At 34.4% G+C, this 22,553-nt stretch overlaps 1 protein-coding gene across 1 annotated transcript in view; it reads right to left on the bottom strand.

Annotated features, from left to right (window-relative positions):
• Positions 1 to 420: 420 nt before the first annotated feature.
• The window catches only part of LOC145691090 (uncharacterized), a 37,730-nt gene continuing 15,597 nt past the window's right edge, over positions 421 to 22,553 (bottom strand). Inside the window, exon 2 of the mRNA XM_081766765.1 lies at positions 421 to 2,927. Within this exon, the coding sequence (XP_081622891.1) occupies positions 1,571 to 2,927 (1,357 nt within the window). The 3' untranslated portion in view covers positions 421 to 1,570. The remainder of the gene's footprint in view (positions 2,928 to 22,553) is intronic.

Here is a 22,553-nt window from a genome sequence, read left to right as displayed (position 1 = left end):
AAAGTTAGAAAATACATACCAAGTGTTGAATGTTACACACTTGTGTAAAGGGGAGGTGTTGTAGTTTATAAAATGATATAATAAATAGCAATGTGTTGAAAACTGTATTTTCTACGAATTTTTAAAATATGTTAAAAAACCGTCGTCTACAGGGGAAAAATCAGGTATTAAAAGGCCCGTCCGGAATGGGTTAAAGTAAAGTACTGTCAAAGAATTTTATTTTTTTAACTTTTAAAACATTAAAAACCTTGAAGTAAACAATATTAAATGAAAATAAAGTAATTACACACATGGCTCTTATAATTTGGAAATTAAAAGAACAACATAGAAATAAATTCTTTCCCGGGAATTTATATGCTAGGGGAAAAACCTGCGAATATTCTCATTTTTTATTTTCCTTTTCACCGGGAACATTCCCAGTGCCCATCACTAATTGTACGCTACTCGCCTGTGTGGGATTTTCACCTATGTGTATTAAAATGGGTATCCCAAGGTGCGAACGTAGACTATATTGTTTGAAACAGCCTTCGTACTTTTGACTTCTTTCTCCTGTGTCGATTAACATATGTGTGGCCAAACATGAACGTACATTGAAACCCCTTCCACAACTTTGGTATTTGTGAGATTTTTTCCTGCGTGGATTAATACGTATGTAGCGAAATACATGAACACATAAAATATGCTTCCGCACATTTGGTATGTGTAAGATTTTTCCATTGAATAAACATGTGTGCAAACGTATTCCAACGTACATTAAATGCTGTTCCACCCTTGGTGTGTGTAAGGTTTTTTAATTTTGTAGACTAACATGTGATTGGAGAAATATGAACGTTGACTAAATCGCTTTCACGCTAACACTTCACAAGAACGTGTGGGATTTTTCACCTCTATATATAAACATGTATAACTAAACCTGAACGACGATTAAGTGCACTTCACAGTCGTGTTCTGTGAAGATTGGCTCGTGTGTTTTGCCAAATTTCAATGTAAATTAAATATTTTCCCCCATCTTTGGCATTTGCTAAACTTACTATAGACATATCTACACTCTTCGCACGTGTGAAATTTTTCAAACTAGTGGATTAATGTGTATTTAGCAAATGTGAATGATACCTAAATCCCTATCTACACGCCTGGAATATTTTTTGAACGTGCACAGCCACTTTTGTACGATTAAATATATTTACGCAATCCTGGCATATATGAAGTTTTTTTCCATCTGTGGATCAATCTGCACCAGCAAATGTTTAACGTACACAGAATCCCTTTACATATACTTGGCGTGTCTAAAGTTATCCGAGTTTGTGTGTTTTTTTTTTTAATTTCCACGTGTAATAAAGCTTTCCCCACTTTTGGAAATTGTAAGATTTCTTACGGATATAGATATACGAAGGGCAATTCTGTTCATGCCCCTACACTTTTTGAGTGTGTAATGCTTTTCTCCTTTGTAGATTTACGTGTTTACACAAATGTGAACGTTCGTTAAGTCCCTTATATACTTTTGACATATGTGAACTTTTTCGGCTATGTGAGCTAAAATGTAACTAATCAAATGTGGATGATCTCTAAATCACTTCCCAGACTTATGACATGTTTCATTCTTTCCTGTGTGTATTAACATATGATTTACCAAATTTGAGCGAAAAGTAAATCGCTTACCACATTCCTGGCAAGTGTGAGCTTTCACAGCTGTGTGGATTAACATATGTGTACACAATTTTGAACGTTCTCTAAATCCCTTTCCACACTTCTGGCAAGTGTGAGGTTTTTTTCCTTCGTGGATTAACATGTGTCTAAGAAAACTCCAGCGCGCACGAAATTCTCTACCACACAGTTTGCAGGTGTGAGGCTTTTTTCCTGTATGTATCAACAGATGTTGTGCTAAACTTGAATGTAACCTAAATGCCTTACCACATTCTTGGCAATTGTGAGGTTTCTCTCCTGTGTGGATTAACATGTGAGTACCCAATTTTGAACGTTCACAAAATCCCTTTCCGCACTCTTGGCAAGTGTGAGGTTTCTTTGCTTTGTGGATTAACATGTGTCTCACAAAACTTCTTCGTGCACGAAATTTCCATCCACACTGTTTGCAGGTGTAAGGTTTTTCCCCTGTATGCTTCAACAGATGATGTGCTAAACTTGATGGTAACCTAAATGCTTGACCACAATCTTGGCAAGTGTGAGGTTTCTCCCCTGTATGGCCTAACATGTGTTTACTCAAAGATGAACGATCTCTAAACCCTTTACCACATTCTTGGCATGTGTAAGGTTTCTTTCCTTCGTGGATTAACATGTGTCCCACAAGAGTTGAGCGTGCACGAAATTCCCGTCCACACTTTTGGCATTTGTGGGGCTTTTGCCCTGTATGTATTAACATATGTTTTACCAAAGTTGAACGTAAAGTAAATCTTTTTTTACATTCTTGGCAAGTGTGACTTTTCTCTCCTGTGTGGATTAACATGTGTCTAGTCAATGTTGAACGTCCACTAAATGCTTTCCCACACTCTTGGCATGCGTGCGGTTTCTCTCCAGTGTGGATTAACATATGTCTACTCAATTTTGAACGTACACTAAATCCCTTGCCACACTCCTGGCATGTGTAATGCTTTTCTACTTTGTGGATTAAAATGTGTCTGGCCAAGCTTCTACCTTCACTAAATCCCTTTCCACACACTTCGCATCTGCGATAAATCTCTCCTGTATGTATTAACTTTTGACTTGTTAAAGTTGAACTTTGGCTATCACTCTTTCGGTACGTATGTCGCTTTTCACATTTATTTTCTAATAAATGCCTTAACAAAGATGACCGATTAAATCCTCTGCCAAACTGCTTCGAAGTATGAGATTTCTCGTCTGAATAACAAACTGTTTCCTTTAATGTAATAACCTTATTCGCTTCTCTGTGAAGAGCAAATACGTTATCTCGCCTGTAACAAATTCAATAAACAAGGAAATGTGAATTGAGGTAATTAATAAGTAACAACGAAAATACAAAATCATTCATTACATTTCATGACAGAATTACGTTTATATTTGTTCTATTACATGGAATTACATAGAAATATGGAACCTCGAACTATCGAGGATTTTCCATATCTCTCCATTCTCAAAATGTGCTTTACTATATGAAATTTTGCATTCTTTAAAATATACGATATCAGAGTTAACTCAAGTACATCTTAACATAGTTATTTTGTGCTTGTCGAATAAACATTTCATTCTTATAAGGGAAAACAAATTTGTCGTCACTAAAAATATTTATATATCTTTAATTGTTGTGTCAGAAAATTTAAAAATCTCAAGAACTTGTTGCCATTGCAGCTACAGAAACTGTTATTGTTATGACAATGAAACAAAGAAAGGGCCTAACATTTAAAATTTTGCACAAAATACATCATTTCAATCAGTATAATACTCTATGTGCGTTTTTAATATAATCTGATATTTTGAGATAGTACATTTTAATCGGTACCACAATCTTTGCGGTTGTTGACATATAGCTACATGGTTACATCTGATACATATAAAGGCCCTCGTATTAAATAATTATATTTGAGATGTGTTGAGCTTTCAATTTCTTGTAATATTTATTTATTTATTTATTTGATATATATATGATATTCTGATTCCAGAAATCATCGGTAAGGTAATATGGACAAGCATTAGCACACCCCTATTATTACTAATGCTTGTACGTTTGTGCTCAGATTATACAATTTAAATTTCTAAGACATAGTGTAATGTTTTTCGGAGAAATCAAAATGCTACACTGGGTTTCAAATACTCCAATTACAGGGTTTTTTGTAAATGATGCTCTCGAGTGTTATGAATATCCTGAAACACTTTAAAATTATTGTTTTTTACGTTTAAAGTAAAAAGAGTGTTTAGAGATAAATGCTACAAACTGAGTACCGAAAAATGGAGGAAATATCTTGTGCGTCAGATTATAAAAGACATGAAGCTGAACTGCTTGAAATAAATTATCTAATATATATATGTCGATTGTCTGCATTAAAGTGGTATTTTATCAGGTTACGTTCATTGAAATGGGTTTCATAAGGAAATGGGTACGTCAAAATTATAATCTGACGAGTCACTCGTTAGAGAGTGGAGAGTTAAACACTAGCTTCTTTACTTTGAAAAAACTGTCGGGTGCACCAATGTTTTGGGAAATATAACATTCCAGAGGGAGATGATGAACAATCTGCATATTATATCTTAGTGCACAAACTTAACCAGATAATCAGGCACTAGCTAAGGAAATAGTTGAATCAATTGAAATTAAATTTTACACTGCAGTTACCCAGACCTGTATCTGAGCTATAAAACTTCCTTCTTCCTTCATTTACGTTACTGTCATTAGACTGAAGATCCAACAAGTAAGCGGTTTAAAATTTACGCTGAAAGCACACAATCTGACGAGTGAATTAGGTTAGGGAACTGAAATTTTTCATACAAAATCTTTACTCACTAAAAGTTAGCAAGTAATCTAGGCCTTAAGGGATGGAAACGGGGAATTTCCATAGATTTCTTAATATATAAATTTACCATATGATTTAAAATTAATATGTAGTGTACAGAGATCTATTACGCATTATCTAATGAAGTTAAGTGATCACAATTTTGCAAGCATAACGGATGTTGTTAACAAGGGAATGGTCAACTGTTAAGTTGTGAAGCGAGCGGTCGACAGGTGAGCGCGGCGCTCACTTACAATAAAATCGTTTTTATAGCTGTTTATGACTTTATACGGAATTTATTTTCAACACATTCCTAATTGTTGACACTTTTTGATTTATTCTTATTACTATTGTTAAACTAAAATCGCAAATATAATTATGATGCGTTTATATAAAACCATTTCTTATTACAATTTATTCTTAAAGTTATGTATATTTTTATTGTCAAAGGTTTTTTTTATGAAATCAATTTGTTATCCCATAAACAATACAATTAGTTGATTATCATTGTCGCATAAAATTATATTCTTATTATCATCATCACATATATCACATAAGGATTACATTTTCTGAAAAAAAATATTTACATAATTAGAGCGACGTTTCAGTACATGCTCTTCATATGTTTATACTATTCGGATTTTGAGTTGGAAATTTCTAATGAAATTAAAGATATAAATATCTAAGTGTAAACACTGTACTTCTGTCTCTTGATTCATAGAGTAGGTATTTCAATAAGACGCTGTTCTATTGCATATATCATTACTGTACTGATGTCACACATTATACTTCCAGAAGATGCTGACAGTGTGTTTCCCACAGATTAGCACTTGACAGGCAGCATATCGTACCCTTTTCTTCTGTTTTTCGCAAGCCGTAGTTAAATCTGCTCCTTGTTTTTGTCCATGATCTCGGAAAAATCACTCAGGCCGTCGGTCGACAGGTAAGCGTGGCGCTCACAAATTACGCATAGAAACATTTATAAAGCCAGTGCTACTCCAACAGAAAAGAATGAAAAGGTTACACTTGACTCAGACACAAGACACATCAAGAGACAGCTAGACGGCGCCTCAAGTCTGTGCCCCGATTAGGGGGGACTAGAAACGAAAACATAAACCTGGGTGAGCGCTGCGCTCACCTGTCGACCGTTCCCGGGTTAAATTAAGCTGTAAACCCATATAACATCAAATCAATTTATAGACCTCATTAGATGTTTTAACACGTGCCAAATCAAAAGCAGCAACAAAAATAAAAAAAAGAGGTTGTAGTACACGATTTAAAAATTATTTGCAGGGAAACAAAAGTATTTTCATCATTTCTCTTTCAAATAACAGCTTTATCTTTTCCAGACATGCTTCTTTACCAGTATGGAGCATTCTACTTTTTGCGAAAAAAAAATCGAAGAATCACTGTCCTTCCTCAGTAATTCATATTAATATTACGTCTCATTCCCGCGTTACAATATAAAGTATTTCTACGTTGTTTTAATCGCGTTATACGTAATACACCTTCTTTAAACTTGACGGAATAAAAATTACAGAATACTATGTGCCTAATGTTTTCATGAACACTGGAAATTTATAAACCCTTACAAAGTAAAAACTACAAAAAACTCACATTTAAAGTAGTTTCAAGAAAATCTTTTACCTACTTTACCAACGCGTTAAGAAGAAAGTATACATTTCATTTATATCAACTCAATCAAAGTCCATTTTTTTTAGAAAGATGCGTCCCGAATCTGGTTTACATTTCACTAAAGTAAGGATTGAGATCGAGATCCTACACAAATCCTGAACCAGGGACAATAAACATAAGCTTGCCCCCGGTTGTAATTGCTGAATGATCTGTGAGATTTCAAAGTTGAAGCTAAGCTTTGGTTTTCTATACATTTTGTTGCAGACGTCGCACCCTGGTGATCAGGTTTGTGTTTCGCTGGTTACAAGGCTGTAAAACGTACTGAGCACACGTTCGCAAAATTATTAATGATGGTCGAGAGATTTAATTACTGGCAACGTGACCTTCACTTGAAGATTTCATAGTATTTTTAATTGTGTATTTTGAGCAGCAAATATTAAAAGCTCAAGAAAATAAAATATATACTTCACCTTAAACTGTAGTACACATTCAGAAATATACGAAACTCATTCACCTCGTGATTAACCAAACCCAAAATCCCACAGCTCACAAATTTAACTTTTGAACTTAATATCATTCTGTACTAAACGTTGCCAACTTGGATCATTATCACTCATTCTTAGAGTGTCATATTGTATAATATTATCTTATCGTTTTTGATATACCAATCTTTCGCAAACATTTTACGGTTCCCATGCGTATTACTAACGCAGTGACGTGATGCGCCTATCGTAGATATATCGATTTAATTATTTGTGTAAAAATATGTGATGTTTTACTATTGTAAATGTTAATTATACATATTGCGATGTAAACTTTCTTTTCGTTCATCTCACCCTAGTAAATTATTCAAAATTGGTAATCTTTTTCCTGCGTGCTAATTACCATATTTAACCCTTTCAACCCTGACCTACACAATAATACAGGTAGATGGAATCACCAATATATACAGTATCCATCGAACATGTACAATTGTGCAAAATATTTTTTCCGAAAGCTACTAGTTTAAAAAATATATATATTTATGAGGATAAGTAGATCATACTAGATTAGGAAAAAAGTTTTTTTTTCTTTTTTTTGAAATTAAAAAAAATCGTCCGGGTGGAAAGGAATATAAACGGACACCCTGACAAATAAGTTTAATTGAAGATGAGATAGAACAGAAAATCACAATTTTCTCAATTTTGTATTTCTAAAGATTCGTTTACAGTTTAGATAACATTTTGTAAATCAGATCAACAGATATTCTCTACTTGCTTATCGATTGCAAGTAAAACTGCAGCTGCGTGTTAGGCCTATTCTAACAACGAAATTTATTCCCTAGATTACAGTACCAGCCAACAATTACATAAATTATTATACATTTAAAGCAAATTTCTCCTACAATGTAATATTACTGGTATTTACCCTTAGAATTTTACAAACTTGTAAACTTTGGGGACACACACATCTATTAAAGTATAGAGAACGGGCGAAACTTTATTGACATAATTATTCGTGCAGTAACGTATATATCACTATATACCAAAGCGGGGAAAATATTCCATACAAATGGAAATAAGGAAATAAAGAAGTGTTTAAAAATCTCACAGAAACATTTTGTTTACACTAAGACAAGTAAGTGTCAAAACGTTACAAAATTTGTACAATATTTGCGTTTATGAACAAGTAATACGGTGCTAGCGGGATGTATGAAATAACAAACGTAAATGTCAGAATGGTAAGAACTTGTCGTGGTTAAAGCATGATGAAAGACGAACCAAATAACAGTATTACTTTGGACTAGGATAATATTTCAAATAAGGATAAAGGTTTAAATTAATGGCAGTGAAGGAAAAACTGTGAGAGCGACACACTTTTTTTTAACCACTTACATAACATCTGCCAAATATCCGTTCCACAGATACAACTTTTTTATGTATAACTAACAGTATCAATCTGGTGGGGTGTAGTAACGATGTTACACATACCCAAGTTAAACAAGTGAATATGGTTTCACAGTGTGAAACTAAGTCTTCCAAAATATGCGAATTCAATACTGAAACTTGAAGTAGTACATCTGCAACAACTGGTTGGCATAGAGTTACAAAATCGAACATATAATCTGTCCGCTTGCTCCATCTCAGAAAGCTCTTACTTGCCATCCGTTACTCTTCTACATCTATAGAGATAAACATTGAAAAAATCGTTAATTTGAGGTTCTTCCAATTTGAACAGAACGTTAAGGAACGAGGTAGAACGTATGGTTAGGACGCCTACCCGATCGCAGAAGATCTTCTCGACATCTTATTCAGTTTTTCTCTATGAAAATCAGATAACAGGAGTACCGATCATTTGCAAAATATCTCCTGGATACCTGTTACAATTTATGTTTTAAATGATAAATGCTGAAACCGGAGTCGGATAATTTTTAATCACTTCTGGTTTGAATAGAGCTTCAACGAGAATGACAGGCAAACTGACACGATTCTAGGAAACCATATCTCAATACATCTTACTATTTTTGCTTGACGGACATCAGTATTGATACTGAAAGTAATAGTAATTTTCAAGCACTTGCGGTTCTGATATAGTGCTGCGAATAGTAAAGATATGTTAGAACGTGTTAAATACTAAAAATTTTAAAACTTTTCTCTCCCTTGGGAGATCAGTTTCATACCTTGACAAAGTCTTCTTCGTAACTGTCTATATATTGTATCCTTGGTCTTCCTCTGCATGATATTTGTATTTCCTTTCATCCTATCAGCATGGCGATCCAATGGGACTGCCGAATAAGATGGGCCAACATGCTGTTTCTTCTTTTTCCTAATATTTTCATCATCTGTCGTAGTTCATTAGCTTCCTTTAGTCTTTGTTCATTCCTTTTTCTTTCGATCCATGATATGTGCCGAATTGTGCGCGAAAACGTCATTTTTTTACAGCAAATTCTCGATTAGTCCTACTTATATGTAGGTGCAACAGTAAGATCTGAAGATTGTGGATTAACTTTTGCCTGATCTTGATCTACTGATCTAATGTTTTTTTTTTTTTTTTGAGCCAGATGTTAATCCATAGATGTATAAAGAACGTAAATAAAATTCAAACTTCAAATAAAGGGGGCAACTCCATGGTAGTGTGGAGTTTTAGGACTGATTTAAACATACACTTAAGTTGTGCACCTACGGGTACAGCGCGTGAGACTCATTCCAAAGGTTTTTAGTTTGATTCGCAGCATGGAATTAGATTTTGTTTCTCAGGAAATTAAGCATCGTAAATTATGTTCGCGATTGTTACTAAAAGAGATTTATTCCATAAGGGAACCCCCCCAAAAAAAGATGGGGTAGGAGGGAAATGCAGACTGTCTATGCGTAAGTGTCAAAATGTTGTTCTGTCTGTGCTTTCTCTGTCTCTGCATGATGTATATTATTATATACAATTTCTTTGCATTAATTGTCATTTCTCAGAATTCAACGTGAATGAAAGTTGTCCTTTCTATCTAATGGTTATTTAAGTGATGCCGAAATATTCATTTTTTCTTGCTTCAATTGGAGAAATATTCTGGCATGTCATGTATTGGTACATGCATGTATTGTCATGTTCGGTGTCCAGCTATCAGACATACACTGAAACAAATCAACTGGAGTAAGGAACTACCATTTCTTAGAACGTCAACCTCCTTAAACTATAGTGGTTAGCTGAATGGAATGAGAGATAAAAAGTTGGATTTAAAAGAAGGAATTAGCGAACATTGTAGAAGTAATTGGAAAATTCCGATTACTAATGTAGCTAAACAAAATTATCAAAAGAAAATGCATAACATGGTAAAACTTAACCAGAAAGAACAAATTGGAATAATATATTATGACTATTAAAGTTATGAAATGAAGAAGAATTAAACAAAGAAACAATGACAAATGTTACAGGTCAGGGTTCCTTTAATTATTATACTAAACGATTAAATATCGAATATGATTAAAATGTTACTACACAGAAGAAGAAACGCCGGAAGAAATTAGCGTCAGACCAACCTAGCGGCCCACGGCTTGCGCTCCCTACAAGCAACGGCTTTGGGAGTTCAGGCCCAAGTTTGTACATGTTTAAAAATTTCGTTCTTAAGCGACATTCTGCACATTTCACGTTGGTAGCACTGTTATCCCGGATGTGTAAACCTTAATAGGAAATATTCGATTAAACATTGCTTTTCAAAGATAGAAGTTACTAAATGGCCTTAAGGCAGTCTTGATGATTCAGTACGGTACCTGTATTTCGACCGATTTCCAAACCTGGTACAGTATTATGGAATAGCCATCATTTCACTGCGTTCACTGTGTTTTGTTTTGGAAGAAGAAGGTAAGATGTATACTCTATAGAAGGTGTACCGTATAAGAGCTGTAGAGAGTAGTTACCAACCTGTTTTCAAGATATGTGTGTTTTTAAGATTCCTAAATGCAATGGTTTCATGGTGGAATTCAAAGACAAAACGTAATAGTGTCTGAACAAAGGAAAGATCATTAGGTCGTTTGATTAAGTTTGTGTTTTGAAGTTTGGTAAAGTTGGTTTCTGCGCTAAAGTACAGTTACTATTGATGGGAATACAGTTACTATTTGTCCGGATATTCCTGACTGGGCATATAATATTCATTTCACTCAGTTTGTTTGTTTGGAAATAGTTCCTCAGGTGTACATTCGTTTTTCTAATGATTACACTAAGAATGTAGTATCCGAATTATGTGCTGATATGTCGTGATAGTTATTATTTATTGTTACCTCACATACAGTTTTGATATTTCTTGAACTTCACATCACACCAAGTTCAAATATAAAGGAATTCTTTAACAAATTTTTCATTACGATAAACAAGTATTAAATATTTCATTCAAAAGACCTTGATGATTCTCGTAGTACTTGGATACAAAATTGAAAATGTCTATGTTGCATCCGTTAGTGCGCTCCATTTCTGAAAAAGCGTTGTTCATGAAGGTGAATTTTCCTCCGGGGCATTTCACACATGGTGTCGACAATAATGTAACACTAGTTCAGCAAAAGCAATGTTGTTGTAAGCCAAGAGTTGCGTACCAGACTGGGTCTCTAAGGTAGCATGAAGTTGTAGGGAAAGTGGGGAATTGGAGAGAGAGGGTGCCGAAGATATCAGGAGGAGGGCATAAGTTTCGCTGTGATGACCTCATATAAACTTATACCGTTATCGTTATAGACTCTTTAAACAACCCTCGTAGATACAGGAGAATCTCTTGGGATTAGTGCTTGGCGGGACGTAATTCTTCGAAGAGCAAAACTACGGAATTCCTTTCTCACAAGTGTTTGTGTGTGTTTGTGTGCTTCTTGCCCACATCACTCTTCGCGCAGCCTAATTTGGGAGAAGAATTCAGAACAGTACGACGCTTCCACCCACCTCTGTGCAAGCAAAAGTGCTATGTAACGAACTATATATTATAACTTAAATATTTGCTAATTAATGGTTATTGTTCATCTTAATGTGTGCGCAAGTGTTATCATTATATTATTAACAACGCAAGAGTCAATGTATTAGTTCCCATGAGAGGAACAATTGCTTAAAAACTGAATGTTTTCGTAGAAATACTTTCTCGTCAAGAAGTATATTCATATACAACTATTGTGTGTGCAGGAAACAATGCTCGCGAGGCGAACAGCGGGACACTCAACGGCACACCAGATGAAATAATTCACATCTCGTCCCAGCTAAGTATTTGAATTAATAATTATTGTGTGATAACCACAATATAAGTGATGAAATGGTGCTCCAAGTGGCTAAAATCATTTAAAATACAAAAAAAATGTGAATTAACTCAAAAATAGGCTAATAAACTTAAAAGGTAGTGAAATGAAAGTAATAAATAAAACCACGTAATTTACGCCGAAAAAGGATACCAATATCTACTTCTCATGCAAAATGCGATTAAGATGAAATCCGCCAACGAAGAAGAATATTTTTAGTAAAGTTGCATATCGTCAATGGATTGTGAAACGAATATGTGCGAGGAGAATGGAGCAAACAATACACAATTTTCCTATCTCCAATGGATAAGTTTTATTACTGTGAACAGTGCTTACGTTTTCCCGTAAACAAACTTACATAATCGATATCGCTCGCGAAGCCGTATCGCGGCCGTATTTCACTCGTCTATACATAAAGGTGTCCATCATTACATTTAGAAATACCTATTTTCGTTATTACAATGTGAAGTATTTGTGATAATCAAAAGCTTAAAATATGTATATTAAATATACATATAGTGAGTGTTAATCATCACTTCAAGCAATACAATAATAAAACTGTGATAGTGTGCATGTTACGTAAGAATATTTTTGTTCTACATGTTAACTATTTTCATATTGTGCACGCATAATTTGTATTATGTTTGTGTTTACGGTTGGAGTGCAATGGTACGAGATATTTCAAATAAGTATATGGAGTGGGCACAGCTATACATAACCCAACGTCCCCCGAACTTCTATCCCTAGAACTGGGTATCCAATATTGGGAACAATCAGCTAATTTTGCCGAGGTTGACACAGGGATATACCACGAACACGGTATTAACTTAATGTTACTAACCCATGGTTCGAATCCCGACTTTCACTATTCCTGTTTGTTAACGTATGTACTTCTGTGTTGGTATCATCCAGTCCATGAATCTGTCTTCTTTCATGAACTAGTAACGTTTTCGCAAGGACGTACATGGATCAAACCCGATACCATTATATCTGTTTTCTAAACAGTAACCCACAGTGAACCGAAACCAGAACCCTCATAAAAATGGCTCTTCCGAACAGCAACGCAGAAGGATCGAACCCCGTAGCTTCATAAACTCTCTAGCTTTCCATGCGATAGTATAAACTTTTCTTTCAACAGAATGTAAACGTGTGATTTGAATTGAGATCTCATGGAAATAATATGGAATACACAGGAGAAAAGTTTTAGATTGTTTTTTCAATGATGTCCTTGACAAAATCAATCAAATATGAGAAACGAGTTTTCTAAACACGAAAAAGTTAATCATGTCTTGGTGTGTTTCGATTCTAGGCGGATTTCTGATTTAAAAGACGAATTACCCTCAAATACAATGAACAAAATCAGTGAGCCCCAGCATAAATAAAAAGAAACATATCGATGAACTAAAATTATATGCAGAGATTTGGTCCAAGACATCGCAAGTGGATGTGGGTGAATATGATAATGAATAATTTAGTGAGTATGAAGAGAAAACATGGTGAGACGATATTAATCCAGCGATGTAGGAAATCAACTTAAAGAAGACTAGCAAGTCTTGCCTCACGAGTGCGTTAAACATTATGTATATATGAATATCACATGTATGCCTTAAGTTATACATAGCTCTTAAAAGCGCACAAATTCCTTACGTTCTCACTTACACAAGCAAGTTAGGAACGAGCGTTTTATAAACTCAAGATTATTAAATCTAGGTTAAGGGCGAATCTTGGGCAAGACAACCTTGATTCGTTTCTGTTAATCCAGTATGAAAAGGATATACGAAATAAATTGAATAAAGATGTCATAATTAATATATTTTGTCATGACAGTACAGAATTGAAAAATATATTTCCGATGTAAGGTAAAAATGTTTTTGCTTCACGGCATGTAAACAGATCAAAGTGAGAAAAGTAAATTATATATATAATGAGTAAACTTCGGATTGATATGCACTAAAAAGCGACAAAATATGCATGTAAATATGCGCTAACGATCAAGAAAATATGCAAATATGCACTAAAAATTATAATATGCACCAATCAGAAGCTAAACTTAAATGATGAATTTTATTACTTTAGTGAAAAAAATTGTATTACTTGAACTACATATACTTGGTATATAAATATAATATATTGATTCTACAATACACAACTGTGTAATTTTCGCTGTTTCTGCAAAAAACTGCATTTATCGTTCAAAACATTACTGTACATTGAAACTATTCCTTTCGTGTTATGGGTCGTTAAGAGACGGCTATTTCAAAGAAGCAATGTTACTTGCCGATAAATCTGAAATTCGCGCGTCGTTGTTCCCAGGAACACTTTATTTAGACTAGATAAGAATTTTATGCCAGGATTTTTCGCAACTATTCACTGTGCGTTTCGAAGAAATGCTTGTCCGATTCGTCTTGGTGGCGTGTTTCGTTATTGAATTAAACAGCTCAAATGCACTACAAAGTCGTAATCATCGCTCTTCTAATCTCGTTATGATCTTTGAAATTGAACTGAAATTGATAAATGCAAGGATGGTTTTAATGTTTTTATCTCCGCAAGCGTCCACGGATTCTTGAATACATTTGGTTTCTTTGAGTTCAAACGGCTCCGAGTCAGTATATGAAAATCAAAATACATCCATTTAATATATATACATATTAACTGGATATATATTATTCACAGATACTTGGCGTTTTCCTTTTCATTTGTAAATTTACATATATAAATTTACAAATAAAAAAGATACGCCAAGTGAATATCCGTGAATAAAGAATAAATATAGTCAGAAAAGAAATTAATAAATATTTCTGGTATAAGCACATAATAAAACCTGTCTAGCGAAATTGAAGAGGACTCGCAAAAATTTTCGTTAAAGGTTTTTAAGTTAAGGAAGATAGATCTATGAGAAACATAAATAAGGTACACACATATAATGGACGTAGTGAGATAAAATAAAATCTTGTACATAGGCCTACCGTATTCAATTACGCTACGAATTAATACACATAAAACTTACAGTAAAAAAAAAAAAACTACATACAGCTTCAAAAGTCAAGACAAAAAGTAGATGATATGCCCTTCTCAGCGCTCTTCCCCCTACTTTAGTCTCCCTTTTGATCTATTGTGTATATTATGCTCCTTGTTCCATGTATCTAGACCATCTAGAGTACGAGTTATTGGTATCTGGAATTTACTATTTAAATTGCACTTCGCTCAAAAACTCGCACGGTGTCTAGGGACTTACTTTTCGGTAGACTAAAGGTTAAATGTGTAGGGTAACAAGTAAACGAAGACCTTTACAGACAACGTAGTTCATATACCTAACTTCTCACAGAAATGTCTAAAATTTATCTAAACGCTACATTAGAGAACTTGGAAATTTACGTTAAAAAGTATATTTTAACATCGGTTGTTCGCAACACAGGTTCCGTCTAATCAAGACAATATAGCCATTATTTTTAACCGTTAAATTCATGGGACCGTGATATATTTTCATTTAAGATAAATTTCCTTTTAATACGGGGCCTGTTGAAGGTAGTTTTTATTGCATTAAAAGCCTGTATTCGAAAACCTTGTTATTGTTTAAAAGAAAATAAATTACTTGAAATTACATTTTGTAGCCAATTAGGTGTAAATCCATTACTACATCCAATATTTTCTTCTAGCGTAACATTGTCCGTTTCAAACAGCAATAATTTAAAATGTGTAATATTGATACTTTAAATGGAATAAAGTGATTTGAGCGAGGCATGGAGCATAAATGTGAAGAAGGTAAAGTTATTGATATGTTTCGAGAAACCGAGGTGTATCAAAGCAACACAAGATTTTATTTTATTAGTCTCCTAAACTCCTCAAAGGAAAACTTCAGAACTTATCTCAGAAAGTAACTGCTGTAATAAGTTTTACATTTTATAAAGCAAATATTTTAATTAATTGTAGAGCACATTTTCAAAAGAGTTGTTCATTTCTTCCTGAAATACATTCTTGAACGGTTTCTTTGGAATGAAATCTGCCGAGTATGAAAAAAGCCAAAACTGGGTTGTTTCATAGTTGTATAAACTCCTTACCAGACTAGAAACTGCTATGAGAATATAAGAAAGCCAAGAAATTAAGCGTTTCTGAAGTTTAAGCTTTTGCTGTTGTGAGAAATAGAATGTCCTTTTCTTGAAACAAGCTTAATTACTTTGAAAACATTACTTGTTTAGCATACACTTTGTAAAATATATTTTCTTCTTGAATTGTTAATGTCTCCCAACTTCAATCCATTGTTTTAGAAGATAACTTTAGAAGATTTTTCGGGTCCATTTAGTTGCAGTGTGACATGTTTGTCCACCGAAGAAAAAAAATATGTACCAATCAAATTAACAAAAGGGGCCACGGTGGCTCAGTGGTAGAGTGTTTACCTCTGGTGCATGGGGTCTCTGGTTTGATCCCAACTCGCGCCAAGTGAACTTTGTCACTTCGATCACTTGTAGTGCGACAACTTAAAATTTGAATTTTAACTACAGTAGGTCAGAATTTTGTCCATTTTTTGTCCACCCAAATAAAGGAGGGAGGACCATTTCAAATTTGGCCACCTCAATCATCTGTAGTGCAACGTCTTCAAATCTGAATTTTAACTAGCTCAGCATTTTGTCCATCTTTGTTAACCCAAGAAAAATTTTAGTACCATTCAAATAAACGAGGGAGAGCCATTTCAAAATTTGTCCCTTCGATCACCTGTAGTGCGACATCTTAAATTCGAATTTTAACTAGTTCAGCATTTTGTCCATCTTTGTTAACCCAAGAAAAAATTTAGTACCATTCAAATAAACGAGGGAGAGCCATTTCAAAATTTCGGCCACTTCGATTTCCTATTGTGCGACATCTACAAGTTTCAATTTTAACTAGCTCAGAAATTTGTCCATTTTTGTCCAACCAAGAAAAGCTTTTATGCTATTCAAATAAACGAGGGAGGGACATTTCAAAATTCGGCCAGATCGATCACCTGCAGTCCGACGTTTCTAAATTCGAATTTTAACAAGTTTACAATTTTGTGCAATTTCTGTGCATTAAAGTACTAGCAACAAAACATTTTGTACCGTTAAAAGAAAACAGGGAGGGTCATTTCAAAAATTAGCCACTTCGATTACCTGCAATGCGACATCTTCCAATTCGAATTTTAATTTGCTCAGAATTTTGGATTCGAATTGGAATTTTGAACATTTGTATTATCAAAAGAAATCCATGCGCAAATGTCTGACGGTCTTGACTCATTTCGTTAGTTCGGGTTTCATTAAAATTGCTACCTATCGTATCCCTCGGGTGCTGACTTCCGGAGCATCACCTAAAGAAACAGCTGATAACAATTCAGGTCAGAGTACATGTCCTGTCCAGGCGCAAATTGGTGATAGTAAAATAAAAGAAGTGATTTGACATGAGCAGCTTCGGTAATTTCGAGACTTAGGTTTGGTTACACTTGCTTTAGTATACGCATATATGTACATATACGTGACTGGCAAGCTGATTACTCGTAAGGATTCGCACACACATAAGTGAAGAAGATAATATTCCTTTAGACGAACTCTTATTTATTGGATAGACACATACGTGTGTATGGAGTAGAATGAGAGATATAAATAACACACAAAATCTTCACTTCACATGCTACGAATGCTCAAACAGAAGAAATTACACACACAACTGAATGAATGAAATCGTGGAAAATAAAACACTTAATAGTATCTATATGAAGTATAACAACACTAGAAACATAGCCCTTCTGTTATTGTGATCAGTTGTACTGTATAATTATTATTTGCACTGTTATGAGACTTTCACTGCATAGTCGGGACAATGATTGTGGGGGGATAGAGGAAACACTAACTCCTCATGAAGCTTCGTGACTCGGAAAATACTGTAATCCAGAAGATAGTTACGAGAACATCACTTTGTTCACTTCCTCGGTTGATACCGCAAAAATGATCTTATCACACGCTTAATTACTCTTCATAATCATCCTGTACCAATATGTAGGTAAAATGCTCCTCAAAAGTAAAATTACTCTTACTGGTTAACTGGACATAAACACTAATGTTAACCTTCTGTAACTCGAGCTTTATACTCTGTTGAGGGTAAAAATACAAATAAATAAATAAATAAAAAACTTTTCGTTCCTTCTCGTTTCGGCTACCAATCTAACTCCTCGCTTTTTCGAACACTTGCGAACATCCCGATCACCATACCTCGGGTTGGTAGTACATTATAAAAATTAATAAGAGGAGTGTCAAAGTTTTTATATTCCTACACAATACAAATATAATGGTGGTATAATTAAGAGCGCTGGCAACACATGTTTCGGTTCTGTGGGAACAAAACTCGAAGGCGACAACCAAACAAGTGTTGCAGACTAAACTTGAAGATTCTCTCCACGACTAATGGATTTTTCACCCTCTGGTTCTACATAAAACATTTTGGTGGAAGAAAATGCACATTGGCAATTGTGCGGCTTAGTCGTTTCGTCTGCGACTTCTGCAAGCTACAAGCACTGTTCTCACGGTAGGAAGGATGACGAAACGTTAATGCGTGGGGACGCAACATTAGACAAGTGTTCATTCACACACTGTAACAGCTTCATACCTAAAAAGATTTCCAACCGTAATAAATGTAGTTATGAAGAAATATATGTAAAACACTCATAGTGGCGAAAACCATAGGTTGGTAACATCTTTTAGGGAAATAAAAAAAGGAGTTCGCTGCTTCAAAGCACTCAATCAAGACGATAACAGTTGTGTTGGGAAAACAACAAGTCCTTTCTTTTGTCGTTAGAAGTGTAAAGGCCAGAGAACACCTGCAGCTAAAAAAGAACTGAGTTTCTCACCACCTTGGAAGCATTCGGAACCACGCAACAAAAATAGCTTTTCTTTTCCATAAATAAAAGAATGATTTTGTAGTATGAATAAAACTTAAAAAAAGAAATACACTGTGTGAACAAAAGTGTAACATTGTGGCCATGCTGATGGTCACAAGGTCTGATATCAGTAACAGTAATAATAATAATCATAGGTTTCTGAAAGTCAATCAGGTGTCTGTTAGTAAGGACGATAAACAGAAAAGTAATCAGAATGGTAATGACGACTGTGGTGAGTTTGCTTAGGTACAATCGAATGACAATTCAACCGATAAGGATAATCGAAAAAGAAAAAAATTGGAGAAAAAAAAAAGAAAAATGAAATAATAATGGTAGTTCCGAGAGGCACGAAGAAAGTTGTGCTTTTGCACTCGTGACTCCGCCGCAGATGTCAATAATGTTAACGTAAATCAAGGTGATTTCACAAGTGGTGTAACTACTAGGCCGAAAAATGCTAATTCTCTAATTAGGAATCCACCTCAAACTAGTTACAGTAATGAATTTTTTGTAAATCTTTCGAATTTTGGTTATCCTACTGGCTTTAAGCCACCAAAACCAGAATTTGTGAATGTTACTGCAGGTAATCTTGGGTTTCAAAACAGATTTCCGCCCCCAAGCTAGAAACGCCCTTCCTGGACAGTGCTCATGGCAGGGAGCTAATTCAAACGTGTAGTAATGAGTTAAATAATGCACTCCTTCCAAATTGTCAGACTGTTTTTGTAAAACTCGATAAAAATTTAATAAATTTAGTACAGTGGTATGATGTTTTCTCATCTGGTGAAGAGGAAACTAAAGATTTTTTAAGAATAATGTAATTTTGTGTGCCACAGCTGAAATTCTCGTTAAAATTATGAATGAAAATTTTTATGCTCCCTGCGGTTCAGGTGCTTCAGGTAGGATATTAAGCAACAATACGTGGAAGAAAATATCTAATATAGTATCAAACGCTGTATTACAGCCCGCTCCTCAAATTGCTCTAGTAGATTATAGTGGAAAGAGAACAAAATCTGTCAAGGGTGTGGTTACCCTCTGTGTGGAAATTGGCCTTGTAACTTGTGATGTTAGATTTATTGTTGTCAGAGCCCTTAATTGTAATTGTCTGCTAGGCAGAGATTTCTTATCGCTAGCTAACGCGAAATTAGAGTTTGGCGAGAAACCTGTTACGACCCTAACATTTATAATGTACCAATGAAAGAGTATTAACACAGATTTGGTTCTGAACCCCTTCTAAATAATAAAAAGGAGAGTAAAGTGAAAATACTTACTAGAGAGAGTGTTATTAAGGTTAATTTCCACATGAAAACTGTAAGTCATGTTGACACTGATTCTGCTTTTGAAAGCGAGATTAAAGATGTAGTCGAACCTGTGCTAGAGTATCGATTAGTTAAGAATTTAAAAATTCATAAGAAACAGCTGACGCAGGAATGGACTGATAGTTTGTTAGAAAACAGTAAAGCATTAAAACATGTAGAAAAGTATACCATCAATAATGAATCAACTGTAGAACAAATTAAGCAAGCACGTTTGAACGAAGCTGCTGAAGTAAATTTTTTGTATCATTTCTACGGGAAACGAATCCATACATTAGATGAAGAAATTCAAAATTCTCATAATAATGTAAAAGTTAAACAGGATAGTTGTAATTTAAGTAAAACTACCTGTAGTACTCGAAGTCACTTTCCCTCTGTTAACGAAATTAGAACAAAAGTTCACGAAATTGAAAATTTGTCCAATGTTCAAAAACAGCCATTGTTTGATTTGTTATTGAAACATAAATTAATCTTTAGTGATTTGCCAGGTAAAAGTAAAAAATTTAAATAACTATTGAAGTTTAGACTGATCAGCCAATTGTGAAACGTCAGTACCCATTAACCTTCAAGTATAAAGAAAACATTGAACAACAAATAGCTGAATAGATAGAATGTGGCGTTGTGGAAGAAGGTGTTTCGGTGCATTGTCATCCTATGTTGTGTGTAGCCAAGAAAAACACTAGTTAACTCTGCACTGTCGCAGAATTAACTCAGTTGAATAAATTTGTCAAATTAAAACAGCTGAAAGTCAACAAACTTGATGATCTTCTCATTAAATTTCAAGGTATTAATTCGTATCCTGTTTGGATTTTGTACGGTTATTTACAAGTGTGTTTAAGTGAAGAAAGCAAACAATATAGCCTTCTGTTGGAATGGTTAAATGTACAAATGTACTCGAATACCGTTTGGTTATATAAATGGAGGAGCTAATTTTACGTCGTGTTTGCAAGCTGTTCTTGGGGCAGGTTTGTATGAAAAGGTAGTCTCTTATACTGATTATGTTTCGGTAACTTCTATGACTTTCGAAGAACAGTTACAGTTTCTGGACCAAGTATCTCAAAAAGTTTACGAAGCTGGTATGACTTTAAACCTACAGAAATGTACTTTTTGTAATACGAAATTTAGTTTTTTAGGATTTGATATTAGTCCACAAGGTATTACAAAGTATCCTTTCTATGTACAATATGTTAAAGTCCTTCCAAGACCTAGAAATTTGAAAGAGTTACAGAGAGCTTTAGGTTTGTTTCACTGGTATGCTAAATTTGTAGAAAGTTTTGCTCAAAAGTCTGAACCTTTATTTAGTTTGCTTAAGAAAAATAAAAAGTGGATCTGGGATGAAGCTTATGAAGATAGTTTCCATCAATTGAAAAATGACTTAGTTTAAAAAGTGATGCTTGCACATCCTTTATTAGATCACGATTACTGATTCCATTTGAGTAGCTTTGGGAAATATTCTTTTTCGAGAAGTAGATGGTAAGAAACATTTTTTAGGATTTTCTAGTAGAACGTTGAAACCTGAAGAGAAAAACTACACGGTGACTGAATGTCCTTGAATTGTAGTCGCGCTTAAACGTTGGTCTCAATTGTTGTATGGAAGACACGTAAAGATTTATACAGATCATAACTCTGGTATATTTACATAAAATGAGACAGTGGAATTCTAGGCTTGCTCGATGGAGCTAACAAATTCAGGAATTTGACATACAAATCATGTATATTAAAGGTCGAGATAACCAAGCTAGCGATGCATTATCACGTATCATTTTGTCTCCTGAAGTTGAAAGGTATGAAGTCAATAAATACGAAGTGGTGCCATCTTGTTTCAAACATTTGTCTGTTCAAGATTTGATCAGCAAACAAAAAGAGAACATCCAGAGTACGACAATATCATGAAGTATTTAGAGAATAACAATGATCCATATGTTAAGGTCAAGAATCGTAATATTGGTGAATTTTAAAAAATTGAAACTGGTATTTTGTTAAATCGCAATTACATTTTCCTCACCAATGGAAAATTTGTATTTCTTCTTCACTTGTGACGATGTAATTCAAAACTATCATAAACAAGGGCATTTTGGTTTTGAAAGATTTTAGGGTTTATAAGTGATAGTTGCTAATGGAAATCTATGCGTAGAGATATCAGCAGTTATTTGCGTGACTGTACCGTGTGTAAACGCACGAAAGTTGAAACTTCGCCATCAGCCAGGCCTTTGCGAACTCTAGCCGTAAAGAACGTAAAATACATGGTCTCCATTGATTTATTAGGCCCTTATCCAGGTTCCCATACCGGAAATAAATTTGCATTGTTAATTTTAGATGTATTTAGTAGATATTACACAAGGCTCCCAAACAGAAATTCAACCATTAAATGTGTTTTAAGATGCTTAGAATATTATTATTTTGTAACCATGGGAATTCCAAAGTTCATATTGGTGGACAATGGCGGATGCTTTGTATCGGTAAAATTTAAGTCTAAAATGGAAGAATATGTATTAAAATTCACTATGTGACTCCTTATCATCAGAAGAATTCCATT

Source organism: Thermobia domestica, chromosome 7 (genome assembly GCF_964235325.1).
Source record: "Thermobia domestica chromosome 7, izTheDome1.hap1.1, whole genome shotgun sequence".
NCBI classification, from domain to species: Eukaryota; Metazoa; Arthropoda; class Insecta; order Zygentoma; family Lepismatidae; genus Thermobia; species Thermobia domestica.
This window is presented reverse-complemented; position numbering and strand designations above follow the sequence as displayed.